This window comes from Cicer arietinum, chromosome 2 (assembly GCF_000331145.2).
Source record: "Cicer arietinum cultivar CDC Frontier isolate Library 1 chromosome 2, Cicar.CDCFrontier_v2.0, whole genome shotgun sequence".
Lineage (NCBI taxonomy): Eukaryota > Viridiplantae > Streptophyta > Magnoliopsida > Fabales > Fabaceae > Cicer > Cicer arietinum.
This window is the reverse complement of record NC_021161.2, coordinates 46,029,112-46,042,825: the sequence shown is the minus strand read 5'-3', so window position 1 is coordinate 46,042,825 and position 13,714 is coordinate 46,029,112. Positions and strand designations below refer to the sequence as shown.

The 13,714-nt window shown below is 28.1% G+C and overlaps 1 protein-coding gene across 1 annotated transcript; it reads right to left on the bottom strand.

Annotated features, from left to right (window-relative positions):
• LOC101504660 (phosphoinositide phospholipase C 2-like) lies at positions 1-4,891 on the bottom strand. The gene is made up of 9 exons (XM_004490937.4): positions 4,420-4,891; positions 3,388-3,584; positions 3,001-3,136; positions 2,681-2,923; positions 2,236-2,468; positions 1,722-1,839; positions 1,438-1,590; positions 1,136-1,222; positions 1-640 (listed from the first exon to the last, which is right to left on the bottom strand). Exons 1-9 carry the CDS (start codon positions 4,723-4,725, stop codon positions 347-349), a joined length of 1,767 nt encoding a protein of 588 aa, XP_004490994.1. The 5' UTR covers positions 4,726-4,891; the 3' UTR covers positions 1-346.
• Positions 4,892-13,714: the final 8,823 nt, after the last annotated feature.

The window sequence follows — 13,714 nt, the reverse complement described above, 5'->3', positions numbered from 1 at the left end:
AAAATATAAAACTCATATATTAAGGATTGATACTCCAAGTTTCATTGAACTTTTGGGATACAATTCCACACAAATCTTACACATACAAATCCATCCTTGACAAAAAGAAAGATCATGAATCTAACACAACAACACAATGCTTTTTAAATAAATTACAAGAAAGCATTAAAACTAAAATCCAAAATTTTCCTATGTGACTTATATTGTCACTCAACACATTTCCATTGTTCATATAAATATACATTGACAAGCCTTACAACACAAACAACTTCCCAAAGAAAACAAAATGCACAACACAATTTATTTCTTGAACTATACATAATGTAGAGCACAAAGATGAATATAATCAATGAAATTCGAAACGCATAAGAAGCTTTACAGAGTTGTATTTCTCTCCCTTCTGGCTATGCAAGGAAACCGATCGAATGCCACTTCTTAACTCCGAAACAGGTAAGCATGTTTGGCCACCAAAGTCATCTTTCTCAGACATGTCATACTCGTGAACTTCGATACGAAGCAAGGCGAGTTCAGGAACGGTAAGTGGGAACTCGAATACCTCGTTCCATGTAGGTAGCCAATTATCTTCTATTGCTTTTGTTTTTCTCATTATAGAGTCATTAGGGACTCCAGCAATCCCCACCTGTATATAAATTATCAAATCAATTTCATATGAACAAGTCACACAACAATGTAGCCATGATTCATGAACTAGGTGAAAACAAAAAGAAGGATAGATGAAGTAGATTGAAAGAAAGAAAGGAAGGTGTCACATGAAGTAGATTGAAAGAAAGAAACTACCCTTATTAATAATCTATTGCTACAATAAGGATTCCCCGACAATCTATGAAGCTCTAATACATAGTATGGACACATCACATAGATATGAGAAATTTTTGAAATTCAAGATACGACACGAACTAGATACATTAACAAATTTTTCAATGTGTTTTCTCTTAAATAAATGAGAAAAAACCTTCATACAGGCCCGTATCATTTATCCCCCTCCTCATTTTCTTCTCGCCAAACAAGATATTTTATACTTTTCTTCTCATTTTCTTTCTCCCTTTTCTATAGAAATAAACAAAGCACAAGAGTGTGGAATTGGAAATTGCTTTAGTAGATAATTTGAACTTACTCTTGCATAGAAATCAGGAGGTGAATATTGATCAAAGTGTGTATGCTTGAAATCATAATACCATCCTTCTCCCATATATACAGTCACCTAAGAACAAATATGATCTTTGTTAATAATAAATATGGACAAAATCTCAAGTCCCGCATTGGAAAAAAAAAATTACGGCCCGAAATTTTTTTATAAAGAGTAACACTCTTCACCTTTTAAGTCGGTATTATAAAGGATGAATTATGCCAATATAAAAACCTAATAATAAACTTGAGACACTTGGATAAGACAACTGATTGATGTAAAACCCTTACCTTCAAAGTAGTCTTCACAGGTAACTTAGATTTAGGATCAAAGACCTCATTATCCGGACCAGTCTCTAAGAGAAAATCTGGTTTTTTAACATAACCACACCCTCCATTGGCTCTAAACATTCCTTGCATCAACCATAGTGATCTTCCATACCCCTACCATGGTTACCATCCACAATGAAAACTAACTTAGATCATGAAATATCATAATCAACAATATATTTCTTCCTCTCCTCTAATGAACGGGAGAGAGAAGAATTATAGAAAGAAAAGGAAGAAATAGAAACCTGCATGTTGAATGCAACCATTTGAGCTCCATGACTCCATCCAATTAATGGATTATAATTTGACGAGTCAATGCGAGTACCTTTTGGAAACACCCTCAGAATATTCCTCTGAGTAAACCTTTAGAATACATACCAACAATCAGGAAATAAATTTTTTATTCAAACACACAGACAAACCCTTCAATGCATCTTCTCTTTTCATTTGCAGACACACACATGCATACACAAACATAAACTTATCCAACAGCAACAACCAAAACCTTTTCATATTAGATGAGTTAGTGTTGTCATTTGGACCTCAGAATTTAAATGCAAGTTGTACAATGTAAATCCTAAGCTTGAATTGTAATAGAAAAATACTACAGCCGATTTGAAGTTGGAGACATAGACAGAATTGGTTGAACTTCTTTGTTTTGTGTTTTTGTATCTATTTTCTTTTGAAAAGGGTTGTTGTCCTAATTGTTAGTTCATTCATTTCAACCATAAGAACTTACTAGAATTTTTTTAACAATACCTGACAATTTCTTTTCCATGAGTTATAGTGGCCTTTTCAAGCTGTTGCTCACTTAAACTTATACGCCTCGCTTTATCAGGATCTACTTTGAGCCATGCGTCTATTCCTCCTTTCGACTTCCCAGCATGAATGGTAATTAAACGTTTATATTCTGGAGCTTCATTATGATGTGACTTGTCTGATTCGTAAATATCTTCCTCGTCATTAAGATCTTCTTTATCCAAATTGCTTCCCTAAATATGGAAAACCAGAAAATTAACTAACAGACTTCCTTACAAAGTAAATTTAGTGCAATATATATACTGGATTGGTTATGTGCGTGTTTCGATTGACAATGAATTTGGAAATCATGGTGACACCGTGAATTTTTTTTGCTAAAATCATGATGAATCACTGATACTCTGTCAAATTCACTGCAAATCGAAACAAGCACTTAGTCTCAGACCTTGTAATCAGATATTGAACCACTTTTGAAGCTCGGGATATCCTTCCCCCAAGCTTCATCGTCGCCTGAAGACTTTCCCTGGTGTGAATCATCTCCTTTTTCCTTTTCTTTTGTCTCAAGGTACTCCTTAGGCGGTTTGGTTGATATAATAATCCTCTTTTTTAGTGATTCAGGAGAAGGAAATTCCTTCATGCTTTCTGAGTCAGGCGAAAATAGTATTTCTCCGAATGTTTGAGTAACCATCTAAAAATTTGACAGAATTGTCAACTATATGAAAGTAATAAGTATTTTGAATCTGAAACAGACTTCAATTAACTAACCTCAGCAACTTTAGCCTGAAGATCTGGAGTAAGATGGTCTTCTAAGGTAATTATAACTGGATATTCCGATGCGACGAAGGCATGTTCCCGAATAGACCTCAAACATCTAATGAGCTCTACAGGAGTAGTCAATGTCCTGTATCAAAACAATTATGTTTCAAATATTCAAGAATATATAATTTTTGGATACAATTGGCAATGTAAATATGATACAATGAGATATTAACATTTATGATATATTGTTATGGCATCATTTATGATATATTGATATAGAAACCACAATTTAAAAATAACTGCAAAATACTTAATTCTCATCTGAATGTCATTGCAAAACTAGTTCCCATTTTCTCATCTTTTATATATATCCGGTTCAACATGTATGCTTACCTTCCATGAAGAACATCAACATCATCCTTTGACGCATTAGGCCATATGTCCAATTCAATTACCCTTACGCCTCTCTTCAATGCATTAACGATTGGAATATCGCTGCAGACACTGCTCAGCTGATTCCCTGTTAGATAGGAATTGTGGCCGGTATATATGAAATAATGTGACAAGGGTAATGTCATATCATGGTGTACCTGAAATAGAACAAATAATTACACAAAAACACAGATCAGAACAAGAGATTAAGTACAATTATACAAGATATACTATCAAATATATCTATAAAACACCGACACAAGTACCAGACACAACATTGACACATCAACAACGATAATAATTTGAAAAGGTTGAAGTAATTGAATGTATTTATATGTGTTGGTGTCGGACACTAGACACACCTTCAATCTAAAGTGTTCATGTTACATAGATACATATGGATGCAATGAATGACTAAAAGTACATATACTGTTTTTTATGAGGGTTTAAGAGTCCAATATATAGACTTAGCAAAAACCATCAACATGCATCTGAATTACTATCAAATCATATGCAATTGACCTGAATTACTATATGGTACGAGTTTATCGAGAGAATGTTCTAATCATGGTTTTAAATTGTGGTTGCTGTTACACCGCAAACCTCCTTAATACTGGAACAAAATATATGGACAAATATTACCGATACTACCGTTGCAGATATCTCTAAAACCTTTGAATATCTATCAAAATTGTGAACGGAGACCGCAATTTAGAGCTATGATGATTGCCAAAACTGAGGAAAAGACAAAAACTTCAAAAATAAAATTTTAAAAAATAAGATATATTTGTGTATAACAAAAACTGCCAGAAAATGAAAGGCAATAATTACAAGGTACTAAATCTAGTAATAAAACAAAATCCACTAAGAACAACCCAATTGAAAATTGACCAAATCAAGATTTAGTTGACTGAAAAAATAACATGGGTCAGAATTCAGAAACTAAAATTAGAAATAATAAATAAAAATTTAAAAACTGATTTTTGTACTCACCCCAGTAGAGGGTAAAAGAGGAAAATTACTATCACCAAAGAGAAACTTGAAAAAAGTTTCAAGATTAAGACCAAAACCCCTTCTGTGAAAATGCTTGAAACTATCAATAATAGCTTGTGCATCTTCTTCAGTAGCTTTCTCTTCTCTCTGAACTTCAATTAAGAATCTTTTGAGGTTTGAAGCTGTCATGAGTTCATTTTCTGAGTATTGATCAAAAAGGGTCTTGATTTCTTGCGGTGCTTCTGATAAAGCTAGTTTGAAACGTCGACGATAGCATAAGCAGACACTGTATGTTTGTTTTGACATGATGGCTTTGAATTTGGTTGTGTTTGTGGATTGTTAACAAGTAGATATATATTATGTGTGTTTGTGTTGGTTGTTAGATTAATGTTATTGTTGTGGTTGTTGCTGGAAGGAAGTGATGAATCAGAAAGTTTTTTATAATTTGGTCTTTGGAGTCTAAAGTCTCTCTTGCAGAGAATGAAAGGTTGATGTGGGTCCTGTAAAAATTACTCTTTACTTCATTTTTCTATTCACCAATCATTTAAACGTGTGAAATGTTATTATTTCATATAAATTACTGTTATTTGTACCCACCATTGGGATACACTCTTCTCTCCTTGTCATTATTATAAATTAAACATTAACGATTTAATCATCATTATAAACAAAAATTAATTATTTTTAACTCATTTAATCATAACATTTTTAATGTATTTTTACTTTAATAAATATTTTTAATATCAAGTCTTAAATATTGATAGTGTTAAATTCGACATCTTATATCAGATTCAAAATCGAGATCTCACAATTGTATTAGTTAATCATAATAAAATTTACAATATTTTTTAAAATTAACACTTAAACTATCTTACACCAAAGCTATTCACACAATTGAATAATGTTTTGTTATTCAGGAAAGAAAAAAAAAGTAAAAAAAAATAAAATGAAAAACGTATCAAAATCATAATTCATACTATTGGCTATACGTGACTTGGTTTGAATCAAGTTTGGCCAAAAGTGAAATTCAAACTATGTAGAAAATATTGAGTTGAGTTTCATAAAAAAAAAAGTCTATAACAACATTGAGTTAGATTAGATGAAACAGTTGGTTTTATGTTGAATTAGGTTAGTTATTGGGTTACCCACGTTCTTATTTTTCTCTTTCAATTTAATTGTCAATGATATGTCACCATATTCGTTTTAAAAATATGATACAACCTTAATTTTTCTAAAAAAATATGGTGTAATATAATTCACTATTTTTTAATATATAATATATATAAACATACAATTAATGAGAATACCTAATATTTATCATAAAGTAGTTGCACGGCAAGCATGAGTATAACAAAAGTTGTTAATTCTTAAAATTGCATAAAATGTTTGCAAACATCAAACTAACTAAAGTGCAACATTATAAAATAATCAAATAATTTTTAGAAATTGGGTTGCCTAGGTAAAATTTGTTGGATTTAGTTTTATCCAATATTCTATTTTTTTGAACAGTTTGTTATTTTGTGAAATTAAGATCGGTCATTTACCTGAATCAAACTATTTTTTGGGATTGTCCTAGACTTAGAGCTGTCAAAACGGGCTACCTGATCCATATAATGTCAGCGCTAATGGGTTGCGGGTTTCTTCGGATCGGGCAAAAAAAACTCTATTTTAATATGGGCCGATAAATACTACCTGAGTTTGGTCCTTGACAGGTTGCGAGTTGGGCAGATAACCCATATATTTTTAATAATATATTTTTTTACTCATTATATTTTTTTACTCATTATATTTTTTATTTCTTTGCGACTCTTTTAACTTGAGAATTTTCTTCGATGCCTATTTAACTTGAAAATGGTAAACTACTTATGCATTAAATATGACTCAATTTGAATGTCCATTTTCTTTCATGCCCATTTAAAAAAAAATATGATTTACTCTTTATACATAAACTAAGTTTGGATTTTTCAATGAACACAAATTCAATTCAATTTTTTTAAAACAACACACAAATTAAAATAAGTTCAAATTGTCCAAAAGTTAGAGATATTATGTAACATGACATTTAAATTTAACATAACCAAAACTCAAACCAAATTCAAATAGAGTACTAAATAGTTCTAATATAACTCTAAAATAAGTGTATTTAGATTCCTTGAACAATGTTCACATTTTCCAAAGTGTTGGATGATTATCCACTTAAGAAAGTAAAGAAATTGATTGTTAAAAATATATAATCAACTAAAGATAATATTATATCACAAAAGATAATATATATATATATATATATATATATATATATATATATATATAACAAATTAGGTGAATTATATATCTTTTAAACATTTTTTATGTGGATCAATTTTACTATTTTTATTTTTTAAAATTGCTTATGCACTAACCCAAATGAGTAACCAATTTATTCAGATGGACTACAAAATTATAAAATTATTATACTCAAATTCTGTATTTTAGTGAGTTGGACGAACCGACCTATTCAAACTAACCCATTTTAACATTTTAGGTCTAATTGACCCAATCGATCTACAACTTTACAGCCACATACCATTGTTTTGTTTCATAAAATAAATACCTACATAAACATGTAAATGTAAATTTTGATTCGACACGTGTGCAATACTATTTTTTACTATTATTGTATATAAGATAAATCTTTTTTTAGTAAAATAAAATAAAATCCTGAGTTCAACTCTAAGATAACTTATTTAACATCATAAATATTTATCACTAATAATATAATTTTAAAATTTATTTAACTGAATTCAATGAATATATCCAATTGCCAAGTAAAAAAATTATACAACCAATTAAATCTTATCACTTAAATATTTATCGGATTGCTAAAAAAATTATTTTTTTACATGCAAAAAATGTATCAAGTGAATAGTATCGAGTGGTTAATGAATTTTTTTAAAGTAATATAACAAAATAATTATTGAACTTTTATAAAGTAATTTTTTTTATATAATTATAAATTAATATAACAAAATAACACTATAATATAACAAGTGATTAGTCTCGAGTAATTAATAAATTTTAACTAAAATAAATTATTTTTAATAATTTAAATTTAAATTCTTATTGATCAAATCTTACTTATATATTATTAAATTGAGACAGAACAAAAAATTTATCCATAACAATATATAATTTCGATTGGGCAGAATAGTGTGATCACTACAAGAAAAACACCATTTTGTGGCCAACTTTATAAATATTTTGTGGCCGAATAAAACCCTCACAAATTAGTGACCGAAAAAGCCCTCTCAAATGTCAAAATTGAAATTGGTCTTTATTTGTGGCTGAAAAAACCCTCACAAATTTTTAAATATTTAACTGGATTTTGTGGCTGCCTAAGCCCTCACAAAATCACAACATTGTGATTTTGTGAGGGCTTAGGCAGCCACAAAATCAAGTTAAATATTTAAAAATTTGTGAGGGCTTTTTCAGCCACAAATAAAGACCAATTTCAATTTTGACATTTGTGAGGGCTTTTTCGGTCACTAATTTGTGAGAGTTTTATTCGGCCACAAAATATTTATAAAGTTGGCCACAAAATGATGTTTTTCTTGTAGTGTTTGTTTTTTAGTTTTAAAAAGTATGATATTAAAAATAATTTTACAAAACAACTTTTAAAAACAAGTAATCCAAATAAGTTTTTTTAGTTTTTAAATTTTAAAATATTAAAATAGAGTTTTTGGGATGTGAATCAAACAAGCCCTAAGTTTTAGGTTTTAAATTTTTTTTTTGCAGTTTTTATTTTCTCTTATATTACCAAATATACTAATAGATTGATCAATTCAAAATAATTTAATTTTAATTCCTTGAATTTTTCAAAATATTTTTGAAATTTTGTGTGGGGTAGAATAATTTTTTATTTTATTTTAAATCAAGGATAAATGTAAATTTTTAGATGATTTGTGGGATAAGAGTGTAATCGTAGAGGATGGAGTATAATTTTTCTAGAATTAACTGTCTAAAACTTAATATATAAAAATAACATCCATCATTTAGAAGAAAAAATAAAGAAGAAGTTCAAAGAGTTAAACTTGAAGTTTCAACACAAAAGATTTGATGAATTGTTTCATATTTGACATAAAATTCAGGGTACATAAATTCACTATCATTATTAGACCTAATCAAATTAATAGTTTTGTTGAATGGAGTTTTAATTTTAACGAGAACAACAAAGTCATGCATGAACACCGCAAGAAAATTACCATATATCTACTTATGTTTTTAGTGATGGTCAATTAAGACCGTAGGTATAAGTAACATACACATTTAGATTTGCAATGACCATGAGTATAGGTAATTGGATTAGTAAAAAAATTATTGCCACTTAACTCTATTTTCCATGAACGAGCCTCGTCTCGCCTCACCCACCACAAGTCTCATCATCAGTCCCACTCAATCACTCCAATCACCTTCATCCACCTTCGGCGGTCTCAGATGGGTTCCCTTTTCCCTTCTATTTATTTGTTTTGTTTATGTGATTTTTACTAATTGTATGAAAAGTGAATGTAGTTCATTCTTAAAGTTTTTGAGAGAGATGTAGGCCAAGGGAAATAAAGTTATGAAGATTTTCATTTTGTTTATTTGACTATTTGTTTGATTTTCTCTCTCTCCATGGTTTGGTGAAGCTGTTGGAAGGTGGTTCTGGTTGAAACTTTGATTATTGTGTGGGTTCTATGAGGTATTGGTTGGGTTCTACGAGGAGTAGATGGAATGTGCTTACAGTTCTAGATTATTGTTAACTCAACTTTTAGATTGTTATTTAGTTTGATGTTTATTATTTTGTTGAATATACATTATTATCTCAAACTTTCTGAACAAATATTGCTGAAGAATACTGTATTATTTTGTTTTGATGTTTGCTCTGGTTTGATTCATTTTGTACTAAATACAAATAATCTATTTTATGTTTTTTTGCTATGACTTGTAAATACTAAATGTTGACATATTTTTGCAATGTAAGATGCATCATTATAATCCAATTTGCAACTAACTTGCAATTATTATATAATTAATGTATGTTCTGGTTTGGTAGTTGGTTGGAAAAATTCTTAGACAAGAAAATAACCACTCATAGACTTGAATGGGTATTGATTCCCTCTCTTCTCATGTTAAGCACGCAACTTCAACTTCCAAGATATCCGTTGTATGGATAAAAAAGTTTCCTAAAATTTATGGATGAAAAAGTTTTGTTGATTTGTACTTTTCACATGGTGAATTGTATTAAAAAACAAAATACATTTAACTTATTTGTTGGAGTTTAGAAAAAAAAGGACAAATGAGTGGTACCTGACATGAAGAGATTTACGTTGAAACTCGTACTCATAAAATATATCAAATGTCAATGAAAAGGCTACATGAATGATTGTATGTTAGTAAATGTTATGACCTTAATTCAAAATAGATTTTCTAGAGAAGATGTGAATGACATAATCAAAGCTGCGCGATGTGTACATGATTTTTTTTTATTGATCTTCATAGGTAACATACAATTTGATTTGTATTCTAGTACCTCCTAATCATTTGAATTTCTCCTCTAGTTCAGACAACAATGAAGATAATGAAAATGATATTTAGTTTTGCTTTTAATTAATTATCACTAAATTTATTATTTTCTTTATTTTTTACGTTTGAATAGTCTATATTTTTTTTATTATTGTTTGTAGGTGAAGATTAAAAGCTATTTTGTTGATCAATATGAAGTTTTGGCAATTAGATTATTTTGTTGAAGATTAAAAGTTATTTTGTTGATGAAGATGAAGTTTTGATAATTAGGTTATTTTGTTGAAGATTAAAAACTATTTTATTGATGAAGATGAAGTTTTGACAATATAGGTTATTTTGTTGATGAAAATGAAGTTGTTTTTATTGCTTTGACGTGATTTTTAATTTTTTAAAATTGCTATATAAGATTTTGTTATGTTAGTAAGATAATATTTTCTATAAATATTCTAAAGTACTTTCATTTAAAAATAGTTTAGCTATTGTCAATTCCATATATGTTTATAAGACTTTATGTTAATTTTGAATATATGATATTGAATTTTTATTTTATTTTGATTCATATATATATATATATATATATATATTATTGTGTATTTACTAAATATCAAATTGATGTCAAAATCTATACCTACCGAATAGAAGTGTCGCTAAACTGAATAGTGACGAGGACAAAATGTAGGTGCATAATTTATAAAGTTACACAAATTAATTTCTATGTCCACAAAACAAAACTCATAGGTAAAACTCTTAGTTTTGTCCGATAGACAAACGTTAATATAGTGACGGTAAAATACTGTAGATATATATTGATTATAGACAATAAATAAAAATCTCGTTGATATATTTTTTACTTCTTACACCTATGAATTTTATATCCTTATTGACGATTTTTTGCCAGTCATTATAAGTCAAAAAAAATTTGTAGTGGAACTTTCTAGTTTTAGACTTATTTTTTATAGAATAATGCTAATAACTGCCATCAAACATGTTTAATGCAATCATCAACAATGGTAAAAATATGTCTATAATCATGAATAGAAAAAATAGACAAGAGTCCCTATATATATACATGTGTATTAAGGCAATTTAAACCGAGAAAGTATTACTAGACGGAAAAGGCAATTTATAGATTGCTTTAAACAAATCTCAAATTTTATTAGAGTTTTGAAACTAACAAATGGAAAAATTTTAAAAGATGATTGAGCACTTTTGTTTAAAGGATGCTCAAACAAGATTGCAAATAAATAAAAAATCATATTAAAGATGAAAAATCAAACAACATCGTGTTAAGATAATGAATAAAATAGTGTCATATTCAAATAACCAAATCTCAACGAAAATATAAAAAAAAAATTAAATATATATAGAATCTATTTATTTAGTAAAAAGAAAGATAAGTGGATTTATAAGAAATAATTTCAAACAAAAAATAGCTTTAAATTATTTTATCTTTGATGGATGAAGAAAATCTGAGGTTTAAGGAAATAACGTTTTTTTACTCAAGGTTAAGTTCCACTACTGAATTTTTGAGTTTATTTTATCCTTAAACTTACACTTGTCTTTTAATTAAATGAAAAATATAAATAGTTAGTCTTCAAATTTTTGTCACACTCATCCTGTTGGTTCCTCATAATCTGTTTTGACAAAAGGCCAAAGAGTAAAGAGACAGATTTGACAACTACGTCAAGAAGGACTAAGAATGCAGATATAAAAAAAGTTATAATTTACTTTTTATTTTTATTTTCTTGAAAGACAAACTATATAAGTTTGATGTATGAAAATGATGATTTGCTCTATCTATAGTGAGCAATATTTAGTGTTTCCTCTATCATAGCTTATAATCATAGTGATAATTTAAAATTACTAGCTGTACATCTTTGTCACGAATCATGATGTTTGATCACAAGCTCACATCATTCATTCTCAATTTTATGTCTTCGAGTTTCAAAATTGTGAATAAAAAGATGTGATTGATAAAGGAAATTTCATTAAAAGTGACTAAACAAGTTCTTCAATAAAAATTAATTTTCAATAAAATCAATTATATTTCATATTAATGACATAATTAGAAAAAGCTTGATAACGGTACCTTAGTTCCGACAATTATCGTGCATTCACTTTATATATCTAATTTAAAATAAAAAATATTAAAAAAGTAATGTATTTATTTAGTCTAAAATTACATTCAATATATAATTTTTTTTTGAAGATTATATCATGTATCCCCACACCTAAACATGTCAACCCTTCAAGACACATGAAAATATAAATTTTCAAAATAAGAATTACATTTCGAAAATTTGGAAAGTTAAAGATTATATTTTAAAAATTTGGAAAGTTTCAAAAGTTTCCAATTATAAAAAGTTTCGAAATTCTCTAAATATGAAAAATTTTGAATTGTTCAAAAGTTTCGAAAATTCTAAAAATTATGATTTCGAAACTTTGAATATTTTAAAAATAGGGGTGAAAAAATAAGAAGTTAAAAAAGTTAAAAGTTTTATAAAAGATATAATTATATTTTCACATTTATTGAAGGAATGATAGATTTAAATATGAATGTGCTGAGGAGAATCCTCAAACCTTTTTTTGCTTATATTTTAAGGTAACATGGACCATGGGCAACATAAATAAAAATAGGATGTTAGGTTAATTAGTACTATTAGTGAAGGTGAACCACTTTTCATGCTTGTTATATTACTATTGTTAATAGGACACCATCAACTATTATTGCTAGGTTGTAAAGAGAGCAACACAAGAAGTGTGTGATCCAATATCACTTAAATTGCTTTGCCCATAAAAAAATTTCATGTGAAACTATAATTCCCACGCGTTGATGTCAAACAACAGTAACGGACATGTCCAATGGGACATCATAATCAATAAAGCAAAAAGCAAAATAAATAAGAAAAACCTCCTACAATTCCTACACATTTCACCTGCTCTCAATTTCTAGGTAAAGTTTGTTCGGTTCTAATAATGATGATTTTATCTAGTAATTTAGTCTTGTCGACTCAAATCCTACATAAATTACCCGACATTAATTATTATCAATGTCACTTTCAAACTGTTAGTAATCCTCTCTGTCTAGTGTTTCACTATATTTCTAATAAGTACTTGGTTTGCACTGTGATGGGTATAAAATACTTTGTAATTGTTCTTAGTTCACAATGAGGTAATTAGTCTCGAATGTATCTAATTCACAGGGAGACTGCATGTCTTTTTTGAAAGTCATTAACATAAATTACTTTGTATATAGGTTTTTTTTAGATAACCCAAATTTCAATAAAATTATCCAGATTTTCATTTTAAAAATTATTTATTAAATTACTCTATTTTTTATCATAATTAAAAGTCGTTATTTGTCATTTTTTTTTTTTTTTTAAAGTTCAAATTTGCAACGACGACTTGGTGTTGGATATAATATCAATTAAAAAAATCAATTTTACATGTTATATAAATCGATTGTGTATCTTTTTATATTACTTTTAATTCTATCAACTCTTAATCTATGTAGTATTTTTTGACTAGTTTTTTGTACATATATTAAAAAGTTTCTTTTTGTAAGACTACATTAAATATGTATCATGAGAACTTTCTATCTATTCTTCATATATTAAATGTGACTTTTAAAGTTCACGAATGGCATGTGAGAAAAAGATATTTATGTATGTTAAAAATATGGATTGATAGTAAATTTTATCTCTTATAACATTTGAGTATTATTTATTTAGTATATTTTATATAATTTGATTTTTTT